The sequence below is a fragment of the Drosophila navojoa genome, chromosome X (genome assembly GCF_054131105.1).
Source record: "Drosophila navojoa isolate 15081-1374.11 chromosome X, UAZ_NAV_1.0, whole genome shotgun sequence".
Lineage (NCBI taxonomy): Eukaryota > Metazoa > Arthropoda > Insecta > Diptera > Drosophilidae > Drosophila > Drosophila navojoa.
The window spans coordinates 5,411,536-5,436,858 of NC_142895.1; the positions used below are offsets into that span (position 1 = coordinate 5,411,536).

At 39.7% G+C, this 25,323-nt stretch overlaps 1 protein-coding gene across 1 annotated transcript; it reads right to left on the bottom strand.

Annotated features, from left to right (window-relative positions):
* Positions 1 to 12,821: 12,821 nt before the first annotated feature.
* Positions 12,822 to 14,275, bottom strand: l(1)sc (lethal of scute). Its single transcript, XM_018107867.3, has one exon. It carries the CDS (start codon positions 14,088 to 14,090, stop codon positions 13,221 to 13,223), a length of 870 nt encoding a protein of 289 aa, XP_017963356.1. The 5' UTR covers positions 14,091 to 14,275; the 3' UTR covers positions 12,822 to 13,220.
* Between the last annotated feature and the right edge of the window lie 11,048 nt (positions 14,276 to 25,323).

Consider the following 25,323-nt stretch of genomic DNA (forward strand, 5'->3'; position numbering starts at 1 on the left):
CCAGAAAAAAACTTCAGTCAAACATATTTCTATATCCTCAAATCCATGGAGTCGTTTAGATAATTATGAAATTTTCGTCTTTAAGCTGACAGATAGCAAAGTATCTTTGGGATATCTACATTACTATTTAGAAATAGAAATTTTTGTAAAACTCTCGTTGCCTTTTACGAAGCTGTCACGCCCACAACGTGAGCGCGTGCTGGCCCCTGGCTCAGAACTCATTACGTCAGCCTAATCCAAGCGTCAAGCATATCCATGCTCAGGCAAGAGATTTTAACTAGCAGACGGATCAGCACTCATTCTGCCCTCTCTCTCTCTATCTCGCTCTCTCACTCAGTCACTCGCTCACCCACTTTCGCTCTGGTGCTGGGTGGAGGCAGAGCTGCACGCAAAGCTGTTAAGCGCATTCGACGCGCATGCCGCCCACGTCCTTTGCCCATTTTTCCCGTTTCCCAATTTCCCATTTCTCTCGCTGTGGCTCTTGGTGAAAATTAATTAGCTAAAATCCTCGACGAAAAGGTGTTGGAAATCTCTGATTACGCTGGTAATTTAAGACAGCATGATGTGTAATGCGAGTATATGTCAGTTTTTCTTCTTCTTTTTCTACTATTTCCAATTCGTCCGGCACAATTTTCCTTATCATAATCATATTTGCCACGCCACGCCACGCCAGTTTTTCTCGCCATTCGAGGTGAGTTTGCAATTCAAAGCCGTGACAGGAAACATCTCAATTTGTGTTTGTTGTTGTTGTTGTACGCATATCCTGTTCGAGGTGTCTCTCTATCAGTATTCTATCCATTTATCGATGTTATTTTTTTGTGGTTTTTCTCATCATTTTTCACAGTTTTCTTCTTCTTTTTCTATATAGGTTTTTTTTTTGTCGCATTTCCTTCCGTTTTGCTTGTAATTTCAAACGTCAATTAAAACTACGTAGTTTTCTCCTTATCTCTATCTAAAGTAGTTTGTTCGCACTTAGTGCCTGGCTGATCCACTTTAGAGAGCGACTGGTAGCTGCTCTGTTGCTCTGCTGCTATTTCTTCTTGTTCCGCCTCTACTTCGTCTGCCCTCCATTTGGCTGTCAGTCGAGTGTCCATGGAGATATCTAAATTTGTTTGCGCTCTCGAGGCGATGACAGGCTGGCGAGTCTCTGGATTTAAACGCCTGTTGCCTGTCAATTACACGTCACGATATGCACCACAGCTCAAAAACTCTTTCACAACCCAAAACGCCAGACACGCGTCACACGCTCAGCTGCCGCCGATATACCTAAGGCACTGCTTCTGTATGCACGCGTGTATGTGTGTGTATGTGTGTGGATCGATCCAGCCAGCGAGTATCTACAAGTGCGTCAGTCAACGCTTCGATATCTTTCATTACGTTATGTGGCACATGCACTTGCTTCGAGTATTTAAAACTGTTTTGTTTTTACTCTCTGACTCCTCTGAGACAGTTTATAAGTTTGGTTATTATATTATATACAATAACTAAGTTGGTTTAGGAAGTAACTGAGATAAGGCTTTTGACTCTATCGCAGTAAATGCAGCAAAAGAGTGAGACTTGAAGCTATAAGCTATTTTTAGCGACGCTCAAGGAACCGTCTTTATAGAAGACTCTATATAAGTTTGCTCATATAAGTTTGCTTGAGGACCAGAATTTTCGTCGCAATGACCATACGGATGCTATAAGCGGAGTCGTTCTAACCGTGTTCTATCTTACTTACTGAATATCTTACTCTACTTATGATTTGGATTTAAGCATATCACAATTATGTAAGTAATCAATTTTATTGATACTTAATATGAGTTCTTTTATTAGATCTCTATTATGAATACTTTCACTCTGCTTGATCTTAAAAGCCAGTTTCTTTCTTATCTTTCAGTATTTCCAATTTTTTTTTCAGACTCTCACTTGATATTGCTATTATATTAAAATATTAGAATGCAATATTGACTACATTAATGTCTCCTGATAAACCATAACCATGTAAAACCATAACAGCTAATGCATGCCACGCCTGCTATGCGACTTTTTAAAAGTAAATTCAAATTTCAAGGTGTTTTTCACAAAATTTTGCTCAATATTTATTGAATTTCCATTCCAATATTTCCATACAGTCATTCCCGATAATTCGAAACGGCAAGTGGATCAGTTGTTCTTCGATTTACACAGAAATGAAAATGATCAAGACTTATCTAGATCGAATTTGTTTCAGGAGTACCAAATTTTTTCGATTTATGGTCATTTTCGTTTTTGCGGTGTACAAATTATCGAGACGCGACTGTATATAGATATAAATAAACCTATTTTAATAAAAAAGTACTATATTTTAGTGCTGTAACTGTAAAGCATGTAATCTGAGGCGACTTATCATACTAACAGTGGGCATAGATATATCTTTTATATAAATAATTCATTAAAAACTGTGAATACGAGTATAAATATTCTAAATTTCGTGGTCTTAAGGGCTTCAATCAAAGCATCTCTGCTAAATTATATACATATATTTTTCACACTCATAGGTGTCATATCCGTAGGATACAAGTACTACAAGGCAAGGGTACCGACGAGTGTGTATACCAAATTTTAGTCTGTATAAAAGGAGTATTTAGTCGAGTATAAAAGGGAATTGAATGTGTTACAAAAACAATCTTGAATCATATTCTAATCAATACTTTTGCACTAGAAGCATTGTGTTAAGTTAATTATATTCTATATGATATTATACCCTATACTAAAATGTTATATTCTTCCATTTATTCAAATGCTCAAATTATAAATATTTAATAGTTAATCATTTTCCAAATTTTTCTATGCAAAGTATTTTATTTTTTTTTTTGCTAGTTTCCTTTGATGTTATTGCTCGACTACAAGTACGCCCCTACCTATATTTTGTGGGCGTTTTCGGTATGGTCAATGAAACCGCTTGGCACTTGTTCGAATAGAAAAAGATGTGCTGCTGCTGCTGCTGCTGCTGCCTCAATTAAAAGGAGATCCTGCTGTGCTTGCACTGAATTTCATTAAATTGGCGGAAGCAAAATGATTCAGAATGAAAACTATTCAATGCAACACACACACTCTGTCTCTCTATCTCTCCTTGTCTCTCTCGCTCTCTGTTTTCGTCTAGTTGGGGGTGTTGCCCGTGTTTGAGGCAAGTGTTTAGGCCATAATTGTTCACGCCTTGGCCGCGCAATAGAGACACTTTGATGCGCCGGCGTTCTTGGCCTACATTAATTGCTCTCGCACACACATCCTGCCCGGCCTCTGGCTGCCTGCGCTGTGTGGCTCCTATGCAAAGCGACGCTAAACGCTGAAGCGTGCGTCCTGATCGGAAATCGGGCGCCGAATTGCAATCGGAGAGAGCAGAGAATAGATGAAGCGCAGAAGGTAAACGACGGGCGTGGGTTGATTTCCCTAGAAAAACATAAATTGAGGGCCCGCTGAGCGAGGCGGACAGGGTCGGACGGGCTTCGGCGTTCAGTTTGAGAGCCGCAGCGACACACAGGGTCGAGGTTGCACGCTGCATGCTGCACGCTGTTTGTACTTAATTGCAGTTAGCAAATGAAATTGATACTCGGTATCTGTAGCTGCACCTAGCCAAAGGTCAGAGCTGTGGCCTTTTGGCGAAAAACCAGCGTGGACAACATTCACAGAGATAAGATTGGCCCGCATTCGGTCAAAGATACAAATGTATCTGCTGGGACACGCACGTGCTGTGGGGATTGTGATTCCTGATTTTGATTAGCTAAAGGTTTGTCTCTCGAGTGTCAAACGAAAAACTGTTTACATATGATAAGGACACGAAGACGATGTATATTGTGCAGATACAAATGTATCTGCTGGATTGCACGTGCTGAGCGGCAAACGAGATACAAATTTTGATTAGTTAAAGGTTTGTTCAAAGTGTCAGAACAGCGATTCTGCATGTTTCAGAGATATGCAGAAAAATAAGATACAAATACGTACATATATAACTCATGCTGAGGGAACAATTATGAGATGATGTCTAAATTATATGCAGTACGCTCTGAAGATACAAATGAATCTTTTAGCCTGCACTTGCGGAGGACAGTTTTGATGGCATTTATTAGTAGCGTTTGTGGGATCTGCATGGGATCTATGATATATGATTAACTTGATCAGAGTTTCTGTTAATATTAAGCGAAAGATACAAATGTATCTCAAAAGCTTCACATATGTATACGAATTGTTCTCGAGCTGCGATTGGCAAAAAGTGAGCAGATGAATTATAAATATGTGATAGAGAATTGTTAATTGTTAAGGAAAATATGCAAATGCAATAGGTTCAATCTACACCTGACAGAAAAGACAAATTTAAATCAAACTTTGAAGATCTAATGATCTTTACATCTATAGCTTCCACTATGAAGTAGAATAAAAATCAAAACAATGTAAGATATTAATATATACGTAGAATATTTCGTTCTTCACTCATTCATATGACAACTACTTTATAAGAATTTCCAGTTTCCCTCGAAAATTCTCAGACTCCACATGAATTAAGCCAATCTTAGATTAATACCTTTACTATAGCCACAGATTTTCATCAATGTTGCGTTCATTAAGCATTAGAGCTCTCAACGCTTGACCAGTCTAAGCGGTTTGTTGTTTGGGCCATGGCCCATGGGAATATCGGCGAGTTCTATGGCCAAAAATCAGAGCATGACAAAAAACAGAAACAGAAAGATTTAGTTAAAAATCGCATCGAGCAATCAGACAAAAAAAAAAGTAGACAATGAGAAAAGCGAAAGCAAAACAAAGCGAGGCAACGGCATTAGCCCGCGTCGTAGTCAAAATTGGGCTGGGGTCGGCCACACATATATAGCACTATAGACATTTGCCCCATGCCGGGCATCAAAGCAAAGTCACCGACCGTAACCCACACTAAGAAACTAAAATCTAAAAAAAAAAAAATAAAAATAGAAAGAAGAAAATGTCAACCACAAAACGGCGGCAACGAGACATCGATCGATGGATCTGCATTCAGCGACCACAAAGACTGAACTCCATGATGATGATCAGCTCGATAATGAGGTTGAGGTTGAGGTTAAGACTGAGGCTACGGCTGCGGCTGTGGTTCAGTCTGAGGTTGAGAAGTTGTCGATGGCCATTCTGATTGCATTGTGAATCGATTCGGGGTTACCTTTTCTATTTTGCGCATCGCATTGTTTTTGTGACTGCCTCCTACGATGCGATAATCGATTTATCAAAAAAGCAAAATACGCTTTGCCAAAAAATCTACAGCAACAACACAAATCGCTCTATATATATATATATATAAATATATGAAAGGAAAAGCAAAAGTAGCCGCCGCTGTTTTGCTGTGTGACTCGGCTTGGTCAAAGAGGGCGGCAAATTTTTAACGCGCATTCATGTGCATTAAGATGTGAAATTGTCATCATTGTCCTGAGCATTGTGCTGCATGCAACGGCCCACATGCGACAGCAAAGAGAGCATCAGTCGGCGGTCTGCGCGTTGACAGCATTAAAAGTCATGTGAATAGAATGTCATACACATATACATATACATACATATATACACTATACTGTAGCAAAGGGAGATAGAAACCAAAAATCTTTCGACTGCATTCGCATAGAGGATTCGCCGTCTATTCAGCTCGCCGACAACTACTTTTTGCCCTGCTTGCCACGCCCACTTGTGGCCACAGGCAAACTGAAGAAGAAGTTGAAAGAGCAAAAATCCATCTAGTGGGCGTCAACGCAGCTCTGCACGAGTTTTACTATCAATTCTTGTTTTTTTGCCGCCTTCAAGTATTTCACACGTGCATACGTGAGGGATATGCGTGGATCTATGTAGCTGCACTGCCTTCAGATACATTTGTATCTATGCATATCTGTGAGATAGTTTTTGTATCTCTAGATACAAGGCATACACACGGCAGATACTTTTGCTAGCTATTATATGTTTTCTTGTTTGAGCAATCTTGATTTCTTGGCATCTTGAATACACATACATATGTATAGTTCTTGTATCTTATAGATATCTATGTCTTGAATCATAAGCTTCGCTTTAAATCACGTATGATTCGTTGCTGCCTTCTCATATCCATCACATATCTCAGTCACATATATATATGAAATATTTCAATCTATAGCATTTGTATCTATGAGATACATTTATCTAGATGAATACATTCATTTCGTATAACAACGGAAAATTATTGGTCAGAAATGTTGAAATTGCAGTTAAATTTGTTGCATAAGTATTTCTTATACAGTCGAGTCTCGAGATTGTGAACCCAACTAAGTCGCAGATAGCGAGTAATCGAACAAAATTCTAGCCACTTCAATGAAATTCATTTTCGAAAATTCTCAATAGTTTAAATTTCTGTGTAAATCGAAAAAAAAGGAACCCCTTGCCATTTCAAAATATTGGGATTCTACAATATAATGATTGAAATATATATAGAAATTTACTAGCCAACAAATAAGAGAATACAAGATACATTTGTATCTTTTGGATTGCAATCTATATTTTATATTTTGTAGTATGGGAAATATTTGTGGTATGTATGTATGTATCCATGAAGAAATGCATTTATGAGATACATTTGTATCTATAGCATTGAACTATTATTAAAATACTATATTTACACATATATGTACCTACATACAATACACATTTAAAAATAGCTGAGAACTCAGACTGAGAAGAGTTATATTTGTATCTGTATGCTTTTGCAGATACATTCGTATCTGTGGGCTATAGCTGTATCTATGCATATCGGATAATGATCCTCGTCAACGACAATAAATATTTTTGAGCTACTTTTGTATCTTTTTGTTGAATAATAAATTTAAAGATAAATTTCGAGATTTTTTTTTTATAAAATTTTTTTAAGTATTTCATATGTAGTACCTTTTGATGCAGTAGCTTAACTTAAGTTAGCTAAATTTAATTGTGGCATCAAAACTTTATTCAAATAATTCATGTTGAGATACTTTTGTATATGAAAGCTACTGTTTCAAAAGGTACTACATATGAAATACTTTAAAAAATTTTATAAAAAAATCTCGAAATTTATCTTTAAAGAAACTATCATATCTTGAGCTAAAAATATTGTAAAAAAAATTCGCTAAATTTGTTTAGTTCTGGCTCATGATCTGTGTGCAAGGATTCATGCTTATGGCGACCTATTGTAATATTTGTTTTCCTCATTGTTTGGCGGGCCACGGCACAGAGTGCGCTAGCTGATCTGAGCCGTGGCCCGTGACATTGTCGCGCCTTTTGTGAATAGCGAAACACATGTGTGCGCCGTTCGGGAATTTTGGTTAATTTCTGACTGGTTCCGGTTCCACTTGCCAATGCTGAAAATTCACTTGCCAAAAACGCAGCGACAGGGAAACCCCGAGGATTGCACGGCTAGAACATGGGCGGAACAGGTAGTAACGAAATGACAGCGACTGCTATGCATTTAGATACGCTTCAGTGTCGTGACGAATGCCCTTTATGTAGAGGGCATGCATGCTATTCGTAATGCTAATGACCAGACATAGAGAGCCGCCCCGCCGTCTGGCAAAATTTTGTGAAATTGGGAAACCCTAAGACAGTTTGTCGCCTCGAACTGTTGCAAATGCTGCGCAATTCGCTGAGCTCAGCGATCAAGTTGCGCAGCCCTTTAAGTTTAACCTCTGAAGTTGACCTTTTGATGGATGAAACGAAATTCCTTGAGCACAATGGGAGCTCGCTTGGAGTTGCGGGGGTTGTCAAGAGCCCGAGACGGAGCCAGAGCGAGAGGCACGCATCAATGAACAATTTCGTAAATGAGAACGAGAATGTCGTGATCAAAAAAAAGGAATATAAAAATCGAAAGGAAAATAGAAATCACTTTTCATGCGATTGAAGCGATGAGAGCGCGCATAGACAATGCTCGTTCAGGATATTCCAGTGAAATTGTTTTCAATGGGATTTTGCTTTTCGATTTTACGTTTCTTTTTTTTCGCCTTTGGCCCCATTGTCTAGCCCGGGATGGTTATGGCTCGATATGGCTTTTGCTTCTGCTCGAAAAAAAAAAAAAAAATAAAATAAAATAAAAACTAGCTGACATTGATTGCCTGTGTTATGTTTTCTTATTGTGGAGTCCTGCCACGATGAGAACCTGCATGGCCAGGAGTTGAACACGTGTGTGTGTGTGTGTGTGTGAGTGTGTTGAATGCAACTGCGTTTCACGTTTACACATTGATTGATCCTGGCATTGTGCTTGGGCGCTTTTGTAGTCTAACTGCGGTTAGTTTTCATCATGTCAACAATCAAGTCAAAGTAGAGCCCGCATCTAGTCTCTCTATCTCACTCTCTCCCTCCCCCTCTCTATCTATCTATCTATCTATCATTCTCTGCTCTGACTGCCTTTTGTGAAGGGTTGTACGCACTGTAAAGTCATTTAACTACCGACAGTTCACACTGTGCTAAATGTAGCGTGTGTTGAGCCTCAATAAAATAGCAGAGAAAAAAAAATGTGATACCAAAGTGAAATGCAATATCATAGATTACCTTTTAGCTGCTGCTGCTGCTGCTGGCATAGATAGTACTACGGTTCGGGGGTGGCTCTTGCTGTGCCGTTTGCGATAGCGACTCTAATGATCGAGCCCAACGATCCTGTCATGCTGTTCCAGCAATCGCTTGCACCAGATATTTTTGCGATTTCAGTGGAAATTTTCGTTTAATCTTGACAAAGTTGAACTCGCCCAAGATGATTAGCAAATGATCAGCGCTGCAGATTAGCGGATCAAAGTAAAGTCTGAGTAGATACAGATCAACTGAAACAAGCAGACGATGAAATGTCAGCTCTGTTCGATATCTTCTTTGAGAATATGTAGGGAATTTTTGTTCAGCTCTGCTTGATATCTTGTTCGAGAAGATGTTTTATATAGAAGAATACAGGGTTCCATCTGGTCAGCTGATCGTGCAATGAAGGCTTTGTGGTTGTCGATCGATAGCATTTATCTTGTATATATGCATTTATATTGTATATATTTCTTTCGTTATCATTTTGATTTTATTTGATTTTGATTTTATTTACGCTCGCTCAACTGATCGCGACTTGACCTGATCACTAAATTGAGTCAACTGTAAGAAAGTTTCTTGACATCTGAAATTATAAGCCTAGATTGTAGGGATTCGATTATATTGATGAACTGATCTTGTCTATGACTGCACTGAGTGGGAGATCGAGAAATATTTGATTGTCTTATGTATTGATACTCTCTAAGCTGATCCCAACTGGCAATTATCTTTAACTAATCTCATTTTAATTTGCTTAACTACTTCGATTTCTTTTCTCAATAAACTGATCTCAGCTTGAAATTAAATATTTTTTGATCTCAATTAGTTCAACAGTTCTGTTCTTCAAATATCTAAATACTTTAGAGTGTTGTTGGTACTTTAATGAGTTTTCTTGGTAGTCTTGACAAAACGATCGCCACGTCTAGAGCTGATCGCGGCTACAACTCAATTGGATTGGCCCAGGCTATGGCTCTGGCCTGAGACCAGTCTGGTAGCACTCGGCGTCGCCTTATTAACGAGCTACTAGGAAAGTGGACAACTGTCCGACTGGCACTTGACGCCTGCGCTAAGTGCGAAATCTGACAAGAATAAGTTCGAGTGGCCATTGATCGATGGCTACAATCGATGCTGGACTCTCGAGTTTGAACTGCTCTGGAAATGGAAATGGGCAAGAAAGGAGTCAGCGCGTGGAGCGCGCAACAAGCGCTCTCGTATTTTGACACATGGCTCATAAATCTTGTCCAGCGATGCGTTGCCCGTCATAAAGTCACATAACTCACATAACCCATGGAAGTCGACTCTACTCGTGCAAGCGGGCAGGACAAGTGTCCTTAAGGAGCTAAGACGGGGCTGCGCCCAGTTTTCCTTTGAATTGCGACACGATAAAATAACATGAGACTCAAATTTCCAACAATGCTAGCAATATGCATGCCCAGACAGACAGACAGACGTATGTATATGGATGATATGAATGTATGTAGAAAAACACAGGCGCATTATAAAAATAAATAAACGACAAGCACTTGAGGGCCGCGCAGGACAATGTCTATAGATGTACATGTGTGTGTGTGTGTGTATATGGGAGCCAAGGACTCGTGTGTCTGCGTCTCTGGATGCAAAACAAATACGCACTTCCTGCGACGTTCGAAACGGCGGACATGTCTCGATCTAAAGTGGCGCACAAAAGAAGTTACTTCCTGGCTAAAAGAAGCAGCAGCAGCAGCAAAAGAAGAAGAAGCAGAAGAGAGAGGGAAAACATTGAAGATGAAAAGGACCAGCTCAAATGAATTTATTGCAATTGCTGTCTGTCCGTCCGTCCATGTTCAGTTATTTGAGCATTGGCTAAGCTGAAATCGGAAATCTTAGCTAAAATTGCATAAAAACTCAAACGGAATGGACAGCGCGCACGTCAGCTCAGCCGGAGTCCTATTAAGGGACATTGGCTTAGTCTCGTATTTTGACACCTAGCAGCAAGTCCTTGTCCGAGCCGAGCCGAGCCGAGCCGGGCGCAGGTCTAAGCTTCCTCTCGATATGCGCTTAACAATGCACGGATTTCAGTCATCGCCCTCGCTCGTTTCCTGGTCGCATCTTAAGCTGACATACAATCATATTTCGCATTGTCCTTTTCTTATGATTTTTTTTTTTTTTTTGCATTGCTTTGCCTTTGCCTTTGCCCTTGCCTTGCCATATAGCTACCGTACGTACTGCTCGCGCATTCTCTAACTACCTAGCATTTGGCACTGCCTCCCTTTTTCGCTCGCTCTTCAGCAGCAGCAGCAGCAGCAGCTTCCTTCCTTCCTTCCGTCCTTTGTTGTGCAGCGTCTTTTGAGGCAAATTCTAGCTGAAAAAAAAAGAAAAAATCTGAAAAAATATTTAAGTTGGCTCGGCGTTTCCTTCGGTTTCCTGTCCTCTCGGCCCGCTGGCTGGGCGGGTCAGATATGCGGAGCAACACCCTACAGACGCTCCTCTCAGCCAGCAGCACTTCCTTTGATTCCTGCACGTGTCCGCTGTGGACACATTTGCATCAACTATATTTTGTGGGCGTGTCGCAATTTGCATTTCCCTAGATCGCATACCCAAACCCAGACACACACACACACACACACACACACACACGGCCCACCACCTGGGCATTTAACATAATTATTTCTCAATATTTGGAATGTCCTGCGTCTTGGCACACGCCTAGGAGCATGCAAGCTCATCCTTTACTCAATTTCATCGTCTGGCCTGGCAACGCGTCAATTATTTAGGGGTAGTCGAGGTGAGGCGCGGCGCGGCGCGGCGCAAGTTCTTACCCCGGAAGTGCATTTTATGCCATATGATTACGTCCAGCTTTTTCCTCGCTGGGGTGCGCCAGACACGTGAGTGCCTGCCTAGCAGCGCCTAGTTGCGTCGCTGTTGCGTTTGGTCCTGCTTCAGTCTCTCAGGCGTGACTGCCTATTTCCGCTGGCGGCCCAGTCGGGCAATTTATGCGCCATTAACAATGCCAAAGACCAAAAATTGTTAAAACTCGTTAAACAACACAACAACAACAACAACAACAACTACTACAGCAAAAGCAGACCGTATATTCGTATTATATATCAAGAAATGTATTTGCTGTTACTTCCGGTCGAGCATTTGATTAGTGCGCGTCATGAGTGGGTTGCCATGGTCGCCCTAGGCAAGCTCAGGCCGGCAGCCAGGAAGTGCCCAAAGTCCTGATGACTCATTATCCATAAAGCACATGTCGATCATTTCTATAGCGAATTCTTGCTGAAAAACATTTCATGAGCAATTCACCGGAGTCGCAAAGGGATGCTTAATGGAGATACCTTTAAAATATTTCCTATATGCATAAAAGAAATCACTGAAAATTGTATTACATTTCGGTATTACTTATTTACTTCATTTCTACATTTTCTAAATTTAATTAATAGAGTTAATTTGCTTTGTATTTGGCTCGCTTCTACTTTTGGATGTAATCTCTACTCTCTAAGAAGATTCTTCCATATAATAATTGTAAAATATTGCTTATGCAGTTACCCAGTATAGCTAGCTAGATGCATATCTTAGATATGTTTGAAGGACTCTTTGCAACCGTCCTTGAATCTAGAGCTCTTCACATCTATTTATGGAAGTTTATTTTTTCATCTATTGTAATACTTCAAGGCACTTGAATGTGTAGAACTTCCATAAATCATAATGTGGATAAGATAGTTGAACTATTCAAATATTCAATGAGCAATTTATTCATGCTTGAGTATTCTTAAATGTTTTGTGTAATCTCCTTAAACATATTTACTGTTAACTAAAGAGCTCGTTGAATAGTCAAAATGTAGTTTTCAATACTGGACTAGTTTCATATGCGGTCCATAGTCAATAGTCCATAGTCTTTGGTTACTATTTGAAAATATATTATGTTTTTTAAGGATTGACTGTATATATTTAAATAAAGAATTTTTTGAAGAATTAGCCTGTTCTCTGTCTCTTTCACTCTCTGCCTCTCTAGGTCTCTTTTTCGATATCTTTCCAGCTCTTAGCTCTTTCCACTCTATTGTTCTAACTTAGATCCTTAACTCTTATCGTGCTTGCCTTAATACATTTCAAATTTTATTACAGATATTTCTTAAATTTTAAATATATAAATATTCTTTTTTTTTGGAAAAATTATTTATATATTTATTTGTAATTCACACACACTCTCTCTCTCTCTCGCTCTCTGCTTCTTTTGCTCTCTCACCCTTTTGCTTTTCATTCTTAATCAAGAACATTTGCTGAAATATTTAAGAAATTGTTGTTTTTTTTTTTTTCAATAAGAAAATGTTTGAGTTTGTTTTTTAAATTGATTTTGTTTTAATTCTTTGTTATTATTGCATTTCAATAATAATAATAATATAATAATAATAATAATACTTAGTAGCTAGTTTAGTGTCTTCCATGCTTATAACAAAAACTTAGATTATGAAAAAAAAGTATTTAGCCTAGAATTTTTAAATCATTGTCTTCCAAAAAAAAAAGGTGGGGCTTACGACTAAGAAACTTCTAGAATCTGGGACTTGATTGGTTTTTGTTTTCCATTTGTTTTCACTAAGGCAACAGTTGTTTGTTTTGTTTTTTTTTTTACACTTTGTACAGCATCCTGATGAATGTTTTGTTTTTGGCTTGACTGGATCTTGATTGCTCCTATATCTCACTCACTGTTCCTGCCACGAGGAGATATAGTCGAGCAGCTCCTCATCGTCGGGCTGTTCATCGCTGAAGCTGTCGAACGATTCGAATTTGAATTGATGCTGCAACTGTTGCTGCTGTTGCTGTTGTTGCTGCTGCTGCTGTTGGTCCTGATCGGGCAGCTCCTGCTTCACATAGCTGGCCGATAGATCGGAGGCATCGCTGTAGGAGTGCGTGGGCGAGCTGCTCGAGTGATACGAGTGTCCGGCGTACTGCATGCCCTGCGGTCCCGGCGAGCTGCTGCTGTCGAGACTATCGTAGCTGCCATCATTGCTGATGTCGTCGTTGAGGCTGCTGCTGCTGAAGAGCTGATGCCGCGGCTGTCCATCGTCGAGCATGTCCTGCAGGCCACGGATGTATTCGACGGCAATGCGCAACGTATCCACCTTGGAGAGTTTCTTGCTGGCGCCGCGTCCCCCGTTCGACAGCGTGTTGATCACGGTCTGTGGCAAATGCTGGCGCAAATTGACAAATCCGTTGTTCACCTGCTTGACACGATTGCGCTCCCTGGCATTGCGACGTGCCACCGATGGCATCTGCTGCTCGCCACCGGCTCCTACGCCGTATGGCAGATGGCCAAAGGTTTGATACTTCTTCTTAGAGAGCATCGGGCCGAGTGTTGTTTGCTGTTGCATATTCTGCAGTTGGCTGTTGCCCAGCGGCTGTGGCTTGGGTGCAATCAGCTGATGTTGGTGCTGCTGCTGCTGCTGTTGTTGTTGTTGTTGCTGCTGCTGTAGCTGTTGCTGCAACTGTTGTTGCTGCTGTTGCAATTGCTGCAACATAATGTTGCCAGTGCTCAGCTGGAAGTGCGAATAGCTGCTGCAGACGGTCGTCATGTTTATCCTGAACTGTATGCGAATGCTGGAGTTGAGCTGAGTTGTTGACTGTGTGGAATCAAATTCCGCAATGATAAACCTCGTCCTGCACGCTCGCCCTTAAGTAGCTGCCGGCGGCAGCGCTGTCGACTGCGCGACGACTGCGCGAACATGAACTGATCTCTGAGGCTACCTGCCCGAGGGCACAGGCACACACACACACACACACACACAGTCAGAGCCAGCGAGCACAAGTGATCATGCCTGCTCTCTCGGCCTGCCCTTAGCTTGTCCTATCTCGCTCTCTCGCTCTCTCTCGCTCAATCAATAGGGGTTGCGACTGTAGGGGTTGCTCTTACACCCGTGTGGGTGCTAACTCACTCTCCCTCTGCCTCTCGCTCTCGCTCTCGCTCTCGCTCCCGCTCTGTCTCTCGCTCAGCCCATTCAACTTGTCTGCTTTTGTGTGCGTGTGTGTGTGTGTGTCACAATTCCCTTTTTTCTTTTGGGAAAAACTGCATCGAAATCGAGACTTAAATCTTATGCACAATGATCCTAACTGCTGATCCTTGTCACAGAGTACACACAAGAGAAGAAATATATGTATGTAAGAAATGAGAAAGAAGCGAACTCGCTTTTCAATGCACTTCCACTTTTTTTTTTTTTTGTCAGGCTAAAAGAAATAAATAAGAAAATTTACTGCGCACTATGCGCCGGCTCGCTCTCTCTCATACAGACGCCCTCTCTCTCACTCTTTCTATCTGTGTCGCGATGTGATCCATCATGTGTGCGCCACTGGCTGGCACTTTCGCTGCCTGGCTAGAGAGTTGGGAGCAGGCACTCGGTGATCTGTTTAGGCTGTTGGCCTTGGACAGCAGACGGGGGCAACTGTTCTTTAGCATTAAGCATTTGCCGCATTGCCGCATTTGACACGTGCTTCCGATTCGAGGCTGATTAACATAAAGTTACAACAACAACAACAACAGCAACAACAACAACGGTAACTACAACAAATCCCACAAGTGTTTGCCCTCTCATGCATATCAAGTGCGAAAGGGGCGTCTGCCCTTGGCTGCATTTGCAACTCATTTGCTTAAAGCTTTGTCACGAAGCTGCAACTTGACGTGCTTGACAGTCGGACAGCCGGACAGCCGGGCAGCCGGACAGCCACGTAAGCCACGACACTGTCTGAGATGTGGACAACGCTTGTTGTTGAATTTGCAATACTCTATATAAGACAGTGGGAGCATATGGCAAGGGCATATAGGCTGGACTAAACTATGTGAGGTCAGTCACTGGCCTAATTAGAACTGATATGTTCTGATGTTCTGATATGATATGTGCCATGGATATATGCATGTGAAACAGTTGATATATTTATTCCCTTTTAGCGTAACTTTAGATTCTTCATATTCGTAGGATAGCTATAAACCTTTTAGATCTTTACCTAGCTCACTAAACTTCGGAAGTATATAGATAGTATATAGAAGTATATATTGAAGTATATAGAACTATAAAAAATCTATTACTTTCATCTTATAACCTCACTAAATTTACATATTGAGAAATTTATAATTCTTAAAATTTTTAAACATTGTAATCTTAGTGGTACGAAATTGAAATTCAATTAAAAAATTTATTTGTATGCAAAGTATACAGGTCATAGACCACTCTAATCTCAAAGAACTCAGAAACTAGCTCTACTAGTTTCTAGAGCTAGAGCAAATTGGTAAGATATTCTCATTGATCATAATTTTGAATAATTATAAGCGATGCACCTAGATAGTAAGTTTCCAATATTCCCATACTTTTAGAGATTCTCATTGATCATAATTTTGGATAAAAATAAGCTATGCACCTAGATAGTAAGTTTCCAATATTCCCATACTTTTAGAGATTCTCATTGATCATAATTTTGAATAATAATAACCTATGCACCTAACCTATGCTTGTGATAGATAGTAAGTTTCCAATTTTCCCATACTTTTACTTATAAGGTTTAGTGAAACCTTTATGTTTATTTTAGCTTATTTATAAAGCTCTGGATCTTAAGGTATAGTTGCTATATATTATATTGGACTGAATTGAGCTGACAGATATTTGCTGAAGATACATATGTATTCTATTACTATTCTTATTAATATTTTGTTTAATCTTTAGTGTTTCGATTACGACTTTTTATAAAATTTTATATTTACAAGTTCATTTTGAGATTGAATATATTTTTATTATTTTATATATTTATATTTTTATTTCAAAGTATAATTATTACGTTTATATATGTAAAAATTAGTTATCAAGCTAATGTTTATACTAATCCATGAATATGAACACTAGATTGTTTATTATATACCTAGTTTAACAAAATTTCAGACGCAGTCTAAGCTTGCCTACCTGACTCAGTCTTTATTAAGAACCATGGAACTATGAGAGCATATAAGAGATATAAGCTATTTTTGCTATAAGAACTTTCTTATATTTAAGAGCCCATTGCATAAGTAATAATCTATAGCATAGTTCATAACCGATCCATTAACAAAAATCGTTAGCAAAATCCATTCATACATAAGTATGATATATATGATATGATATACAAACGATATATGTAATATATGATATATATACGATCAAATAACTATAACCGTGACCGTAACATTGTGTATACCCGATAGTAAAGTTTTTCATTCAATATGCCGCTTTGCCTCATCTTACAGAGTATCTTTGCAGTTGGATTTCACAGTTTGTTCGAGTTGATTCTTGATTCTCGGGCCTCTGGTCATGCTTAAGCTCTTGGCGCTAGCCAGAGACGTGGCCACGTGCGTCTCGCTGGCTATTTATACGCCCGCAACAAGTGAAGTGAAGCCCCCCCGTCATAAAGCACACTCATAAATTTGTTATGGGCAGCAACAATGTTGCCGATCGACGAGGATCAGAATCAGGCCCAGTAGGGCCACGGCTACAGCTTCGTCAGTTTAGGTTGATTTTCAAATACCGTTACAGTTGTTGCAACCGCACTCGCAGGGGTAACAAGATTGCGCCCCCCCAATAAATGCATAAATGTGAATAACAACGTTGATTAACCTTAAGCAGGCAGCTGCCTCAACGAATGCAATTTGTTTCAAGGGTTTTTTTTTTCAGGTTCAGCGGGTCTCGGCCGCTTCAGCGTTCGCTCTGCGCGGTTTGTTTAATCGTTTTTTAAAAGCTGCCATCGATTCGATTTTGTTTCTTCTTCTTCGTGCTGCTGTTTTGTTCTCCATTAATGCATTTCTAATATACTGCAGAGGCAAATGCTTTGCGTCATCGCCTACACGCCCAGCGAGCATAGCATTCTCTCCCAAAATTGTATATGAAAATCCATTTTCAACTCTTTTATTTTCCATTTTCCACAACACACCCACAAAAACTGATGTTTTGGTAGCATTTTAATTAGCTTCTGCATTTCGATTACATCATTTATGTTCTTTTTTGATTAATTAAAGTGCATGTAATGCCTAAGGGTTGTGTGAACGAGAACAGGTAGCTCTCGGGTTCCTTTAGGTATGCCAGGAGTCAACAGGATCAATTGCCAGGGTTGTCAGGCTGATCCATTTCGACTGCCAGCTGGCGGCATCTATGACACATTCCCATTTCGGTTGCATTCCAATTGGATGTAATGGGAGTCGCTGGTATTTGCTGCAGCGCCCTCTAGCGTTTGATTTGGCCAGCAATTGGAATGTTGTAAATCCAATTGGTGGCTGGTTGGGAGAAATGTGTGGAAGGGCTATGAGAAGGTAAGAGAAATTTGAGTAAGTGAATTATTTTTGTTTAAATAAAGCTTAAGGGAAGTATGAGGATAGGGATATAGAAGGTATAAGAAAAGATTTTCGCCATACTTTTAATATAATTCAAGGACATATACATACTTATGCATATATGAAGAGCAGCTCCTTTAAGTTACATTATATTTTAAGAAATTTCAAGATTCTAAATCAAAATATGTTAAAATTGTATTATTTTTCTTCATTTCACAGTCCTCAATCTCAGCATCAAGTCCTAGTTCATTCCTAAAATTTTCCATTTAAACTTCAATATTTTTTAATTCAAGTCTTAGGTATTTAATTTTTATGATATAAACCAAAATATTAGTTTAATTTTTGTATATTTTTTTTTTCGGGTATTCCAGATTGTATCATGTATGTTTGAGTAGTTTCTAGATTCTAGATCAAAAGATGTATTAGTTTTCTTCATTTCACAGTCCTCATTCTGGTACTGATAATCTATCCTAGGTGATTCCTTTTTTCTTCAATTCGAACTTTAATATTTTTTATATAAAATATATACAGATTTTTTTCTCTAATTTTTAGGCATTTAATTTGTATGATATATATCAAAATATTAGTTTAATATTACATATTTTGCTTTTAGAATATGTACTTAACTTGATTGATTTGTTATCGACAGCCTTGTTTAACTTCGATTTTTACAGCTGCCTTTCATTCGTATTTTCCCTCTTGCCTTCTGAGAACTCTGGCAAGCGCCTTTACATCTGTTCCGAGTCACTTTTACTTACTGCACGTAGAACGGAAGCACACGTTATGTGTCAACACTTTCGCTTCTGTAGGCGCTCTGGCGAGCTATCGTAGCTATCTAACGATATCGATATGACAATTAATTACGCACTTTATGTGACAGTTCAGTTCATTAAGGCTAATTGAGATTCCGTACAGCAGCCACGGACGGAGCCCAACTCTAAGAAACCGCTGGCAGCACGTACGCATCGAACAAGTGCAAGACGTGATGGAGTAGGTCAGCATATTTACAGACATTTACAGTTTGACATGATTTTGTTCTCTGATCTTGGTTTCAGTTTCGGTTTCGATGTTGGTCAATTCGCATGATAACGATATCATGAGCGTGAAATCTGTCGCCCCTTGGATACCCATTCAAACAGGTATTGAGTGGGTATTATAGACTGCGACAAATAATGCGTATGGAAAGATGGTAGGAGTATGGAATGGATGGGATATAGGATGTATTTTATAAGTAGTATCTTCTATATATGTATATACATACATACATATATAAAAGGCCTTACCCTATTAGATCTAGCCCCTAGAGGCATGATGTATGCATACATATATACCATAGATACTCCACATACATTTAGATAAGATATATTCTTATATCCTATACTTACTAAATATATATTCGTAACATCATTTTGATATTTTCAGCACTTCTCGAGATCTAGAAAGGACAGAGATACCATACTTTTGTCATATAATTGTTTATCGATTAAGCTGATTGAAAATAATTTCTTTTCTGCATATAGAATATAACTATAGCTATAAAAATGCAGATCTTTGCGATAATATAAGCTTACTGAATGGAATTTGTCAATATCGATCATTTGATCGATATACATACTATCGATAACTAATCAACTACAGGGTAGCTACCAGTTCAGCACGACTTTCTAACCATATGTAGGGTGTTAAGGGTGTTTCTGGCTTATCGCAAATCTTATGCTCAGCGTTTTCTGTTATTTTTTTTTTGCCCTTCTGCCTCTTCGTCTTCGTGTCGATTGTCAACACATTAATTTGAGTTTTTATGGCTGTTATTGAGTCGGAATCAAATGAAAGAAACATCAAGCGGAAATTGTTAGTGTAGTGCGATGTAAAAGTGAAAAAAAAAACAAAAATTAAGACGAAGAGAAAGAGGAAAAGGAAGAAGTTTTGAGCGTGTGGCGAGAGATTTGCCTTAAAAGGGATTTGGATACTGTGCGCAGGAGTGTATGTATGTGTGTGTGTGTGTGCTCGCTGAACTGGGGAGCATTGGATTTGCGATTCGCACGATCACACCTAATAACGGTAATTTACACGCACGCCACTCGTCGTGCGATAATTGCGAGGGCACAGGATATGCCAGGCTTAGCTTAAACAAAAAAAAAAAAAAAGAGACAAACGAAAAAACTACGGAAAAAAAGTCAAAGAGAGTTATCCGGCCTGAAGTGCTCCCATGAGCGCTGCTGATGAGTTGAGTGAGATAACAGTGCCGCAGCAGTTATTAAAAACGCTACGGCGGCGGCGGCGGTGGCGGCGATGTTTGAGCTGCCTCTACGCGCTGCCGTTGCAGTAACCGAATACGCCGCCAAGTGCGAAAAAAAAAAAAAACAGCAACAGCAGCAGTAACAACAGCAACAACTACAACAACAACAGCGGCAAAATCGCAGCTTTAAAAAATGTTGTCGAGGTGTGAAAAATAACTGGGCACAGGTAGCCAAGCCAGCAACAACAAGTCCAGCCACTGGGGGGAGGGGTTCAGGTGAGGGAGGCCGGGCCTGAAGCCTGTTCCTGGGCACGCATCGAAGGTGTTGAAAGCTTTGCGCTTCTAAGAAACGTTTGTCGTTGTTGCTGCGGCTGCTGCTGCTGCTGTTGTTGTTGTTGTTGTTGTGATTTCGGCTGGTTGATATGAGAAGCGGCGCGTTACTTCTGTAGTACGGCATCGATGCGGTAAGCAGCGGCTCCCCACACCACAGAACGAAGATGATATTTGTCGATGGTGTCCGAGGTGTTAAAATTACCCCAAAGGTACATAATAATTACCTTAAATTGCAAAAACAGCGAAATAAATTTTCAAACTGCCAGAGACAGCGCTGCCCAGAGCCGAGTTACGATAGCTAGAGGTACGTGTGCCCCCCCCCCCCCCCCCCCCCATTCTCTCTCCGTTCTTTCAAAGGCAAAGGGAGTTGAATGAGAGAGAGAGAGAGAGAGAGAGAGAGTGAGCGAGAGATCAGGAACTTAGCAACTGCAAGCCGAACTTGAAATACACTCATGCATTTGCCATATTTTAGTTTCATCTGCTGAGGGATTTATGCTAGAGACTGTACTATGAGGACTATGATTCCGTTGAGAGCTTACTACCTTGAAAGTAAGATACAAAATATCAAATAGATACCAACAAATTGTTTATACTTGAAGTATATTTTCCACCGTTCTATCCAAAAGCTTATGCTTAAGGCATTACTTTTCGTATCCTTCATAATCTTTAAAGAATTCATTGCCAAGGAGCTATCCAATCATCATTTGGAGGTGTACTCAAAGTTACTTTGCTAAAACAATTTATCCTTATCTATCTATCTATCCTTAGTAAATTTATAAAATTAAATGTTTTCCTAAGGATCCTCTCTAATAATGAATCCTTAAAGATAATTCCCTCGGCTTCTCATGGTTTCCTTTCCCAATCAATTATCATCAAAGATCATACCCTGGAGAGAACCTTTTAAAGAATACAATCCATGATTTCTATTCCTCAGCATATTTTGTTGTTAAAGCTCTTCCATAAGACGATCTACCAAGGGGATTAGGTTCTCCAAAAGATTGTCTAAGATTCTTTCTTTTAGCCTTTCTTATAGCTACAATCTCAAAAACGTTTTATGAGGATATCTAAGAAGAACAGAGCTTAGTTTCCTATTAAAGAATTTTTATAAAATTTTATAAGCACTCGAACAACTTTCAGAATCGATGAAAAAAGTTGAATACCTCCATGCAGCGTATTCAAAAGTATTGAACAAAAACTTTATTCAGCGGTCACGTTTGAAGCGCGCTCAAGAAGAAGAAGCAGCGGCAGCGGCTGCCGAAGCTCCTGAAGCGTTGCCAGATCGTTACGTTTGGCATGCAAATGCCGCCGTATGGGGCGTGTGTCCTCCATAAAAATTGAATGCGGTGTTGCGGTAATTAAGCCTGGGCAGCATCAAGGAGGTGTTTTGTGTCTGCTCTGCCCCCTCATGTATCGATGGGGACATTTTGTGAGTGCCCTGACCGAAGAGTAATGACAAGATGCGTCTTTAGACGCAGCTCAAGTGCTTGCCACAGGCTGCTGCGCTGGCTGCTGGCTGCGGCGATCTATTTAATTAATTGCTAACAAGTCGCAAAATGTTTAAATGCTTTATGGCTGGCTGGCTGCAAGGCAGGATGGAGATGGCCACAGAGTTGATGCTGTGAGCGCTTTGGGCCTTTGCCATAAAGACAAATTGTGGCAGCTTCAGTGCAGCGAGACTGGCTGGACATAAAGCTGGGCGAGATCTTTTTGGGGAACTGACAAACGTGACGATCCACATGTATGTGACATATATACATATATGTATATGTATATAGAGGGAGAGAGATTTCTTTTATGGGCTAGGTCATGTATGAGCTGTACAGTATGTGGTATATAGGCGACATATATAGGGAGTATATAGGGTATATATATCTGGAGCAGTGCATTGGCATACCTTGCTGGAGTGCTTAAAGCTCATGCGTGTTGACAGTCTTTTGGTGTGCAGACAAATGAGAGAGGAAGCCAGTTGGACGACATGAATGTCAACGCGATTGTGATCATGATTATGATCAAGATCTGCTTGTTGCTGTTGCTGTTTGGTTGATCTTGGCTGAAGCGCGAAGCATATTTATCACAGTGAGAAATGAGTTGTGAGGCAGCAATTATCATTAAAAGTAACATGACAGCTCAAGTGCCGCAGAGCACAGACAGAGAGAGAGAGCGAGAAAGAGAGAGAGTTGGAGAGAGGGCAGCACGAGTGAGAGCTAGTGAAAATCTATTCACTTCAGATTGATCTGTGCCTAATTAATGATAGGTGCCCCCATGGCTTTGGACCCGCAAAATTATGCAAAATAAATGAGAGAAAACCAAGGAACCAAACGAAAATAAATAAATAAAGATAGCTCCAGGGATTTGCGTTGCTTTGGTGGAAAACAAACAAAGTTAATGAATTTGCGGTTCGTGGTGATGGAGCGACAGGCGCAGCGGGTGGAAGACGAGTAGCACACGCCAGCGCACAAATATCGAATTCCGCTGAAAAATATATAACACAAATTGTGGTATATGTATAGCCCACTGTGCGGCTCACTGTTACAATTTCAATTTTCTTTAGAAAACAAAGCGAAATTTATTTTTATTTTGTTTTTTCTTTCATTTTTTTTTTTCTGCTATCTGTTTCTGTTTGCCTTTTTTTGATGTAATTTTTCATGCGCGTTGCTTTTTTTTTTCTTCGTTTCATTCTCTGTCGATGCGAAGCAGATGCAATTAATCTAAATCCAATTATAAGACAAAGCGCAGCAAGGACCATTACACACAGAGCAAAAAGTCTTTAGACTGTATCCGTATCTGTAGCTGTTGTTGTAGCTGTTGTTGTAGCCGTAGCTGCATCTGTATCTTGAGCTGCATCTTTTGGCTGGTGATATACGCCAATGTGCAGCCGATTAATATTGAAATCAATACGCTTAACAGCCTTTTGTTTTGCAGCTCCCTTAGCACTTCCTTCATGGACTCGGCTCCATCCTCTCGACTGGGCTTTGCCCTTTGGGCAGCATATCACATTACGGCTGTGCAGCGGGGCTAACAAGATGCATGAAGTGTCTAAATTGGTGTTGAGCCATATTACCTGATCTGACTGACCGGGCAGCCGTCCTCCAGGCATGGACGCAATGGACGCTCTGCGCGATGTTTGAATCGAGCTCAAAGCCAACTGACTTCAAACTGAAATCGAGCTCATTTCGCATTGGTTGAGGGTACTTAGTTAAAGTGTAGTTGCTTAAGATACATAGTTAAATAGGCGGGAACATCTTAGGTCTTTCTTAGCACCGTAGGACTAATGTTAGTTAAGCTTAAGCAATAGTAAATATTATATATTATTATTAATAAGTATTTGTAGAATAGTGTTAGAAATTTCATTAAGGAACTTTGATTAGCAATTGAGTTATTCAGAGAGCAAGTCTTTTAATAGATATAGTTTTATAATTCCTTAAAGAGTTATCAAAAGGGAAGAATATAAGAAATCTTAAACGAAAACTCTTTAAAGAATTTTAAAATTTATATTAATCAAAAGACTTTTTTTGTGAGTAACTGAGCTCTATAATCAAACCATAAACCATAATCAGATTTTGGGTATCTTTTTATTAGAGAGTTAAAGATTAACAACTGAATTCATGCGCTTATTTATGGATGTAATGAGTGCAAATTTGGTTAACTCGTACTGTATGTTATAGCTTAATACATGTATCAAATATCAAGCCTTTAGCTTTTGTGGTTCCAGAGATCGTTGAGCTTATACGGATGGACAGACGGAACCAGAGATAGGCGGATGAACTGAATAGAGGATGAGCGGACGCACGCACGAACGGATAAACGGACGTACTGGTAAATAGACTAAGGAACTATACGCGGGCGGATAATTGAACAGACGCACGGATAGATTGGTTAACTGACGGACAGGACTAGATTGTCTCGTATTACAGTTCTATCTACTCATAAGCTGGCGATCTTTTGGCGACATGAAACGCTTCTTTCTGTCTATTGCATAGTCGTTCTAGCTCGAAATCAACCATTGAATAGGCTTAGGATATAACCTAAGAGTCTTACATTGGAAAAGTACTATATGATAAAGTACTATATGATAAAGTACTATATGATATGTGCTTGTACTCTAATGCTCAGTGAAGCTATTTCAATTGAATTACTCTATCTGAATAGTATACTTAACAAAAGTAATATGAGCTTAGTCCCTTTGAAGATAAATGCTTAAAGTCGATAAGGGAGGCATGTCCTACAAACTGTCTCTTCAAATATACCATAAGCAGAAAATCTGTCCTTTAAGCCTGATGACTCTATAAATCTCAATCATTTAAGAGTTAAGAGCCTAGTCAGTAAAAGACTCTTACTATCGATTATATTCTGCTCCAACTTCAGTTCAATTGCCAGCTAAAGAGCGGCCCTAAGTAGCTGCAGCAGCAGTTACCTCGCCCCTGCACAGCTGACAATTGAGTTGTAAGATCATAAGCGTCTTAGGCTATAAGACCTCATGCAGGACAATTCACGGTCAGGACACCCACATAAGACCACACAACACAAGTACAAAGTTCAACTAATGTACTCCAAAACTACTCCACTGATAAGTATCGATTGGGTTGTCTAAGTCAACACGATTTATGTCACATAATTCCATCGAAAAAATGAGAAGCAGAAGAAGTAGAGAAGAATCTGACAATTGCAAATGAAATTGAGCAAGAGTTGGGGCAGTTGAAATGTGTAAGTAATATGCCCCGCATGATTTTTCCTTACTCGAGAAAGGCTTAAAATCGAACAATAGAATTAAATATGAAATACATATATATATCTTATATATATTTGATTGCTTGCGCTGGATAAAGTCAATGAAATTTATGACTTACTTAACGCGCCGCGGCACAAATAGCACTCGGACTTCTAACAACTTCATGTT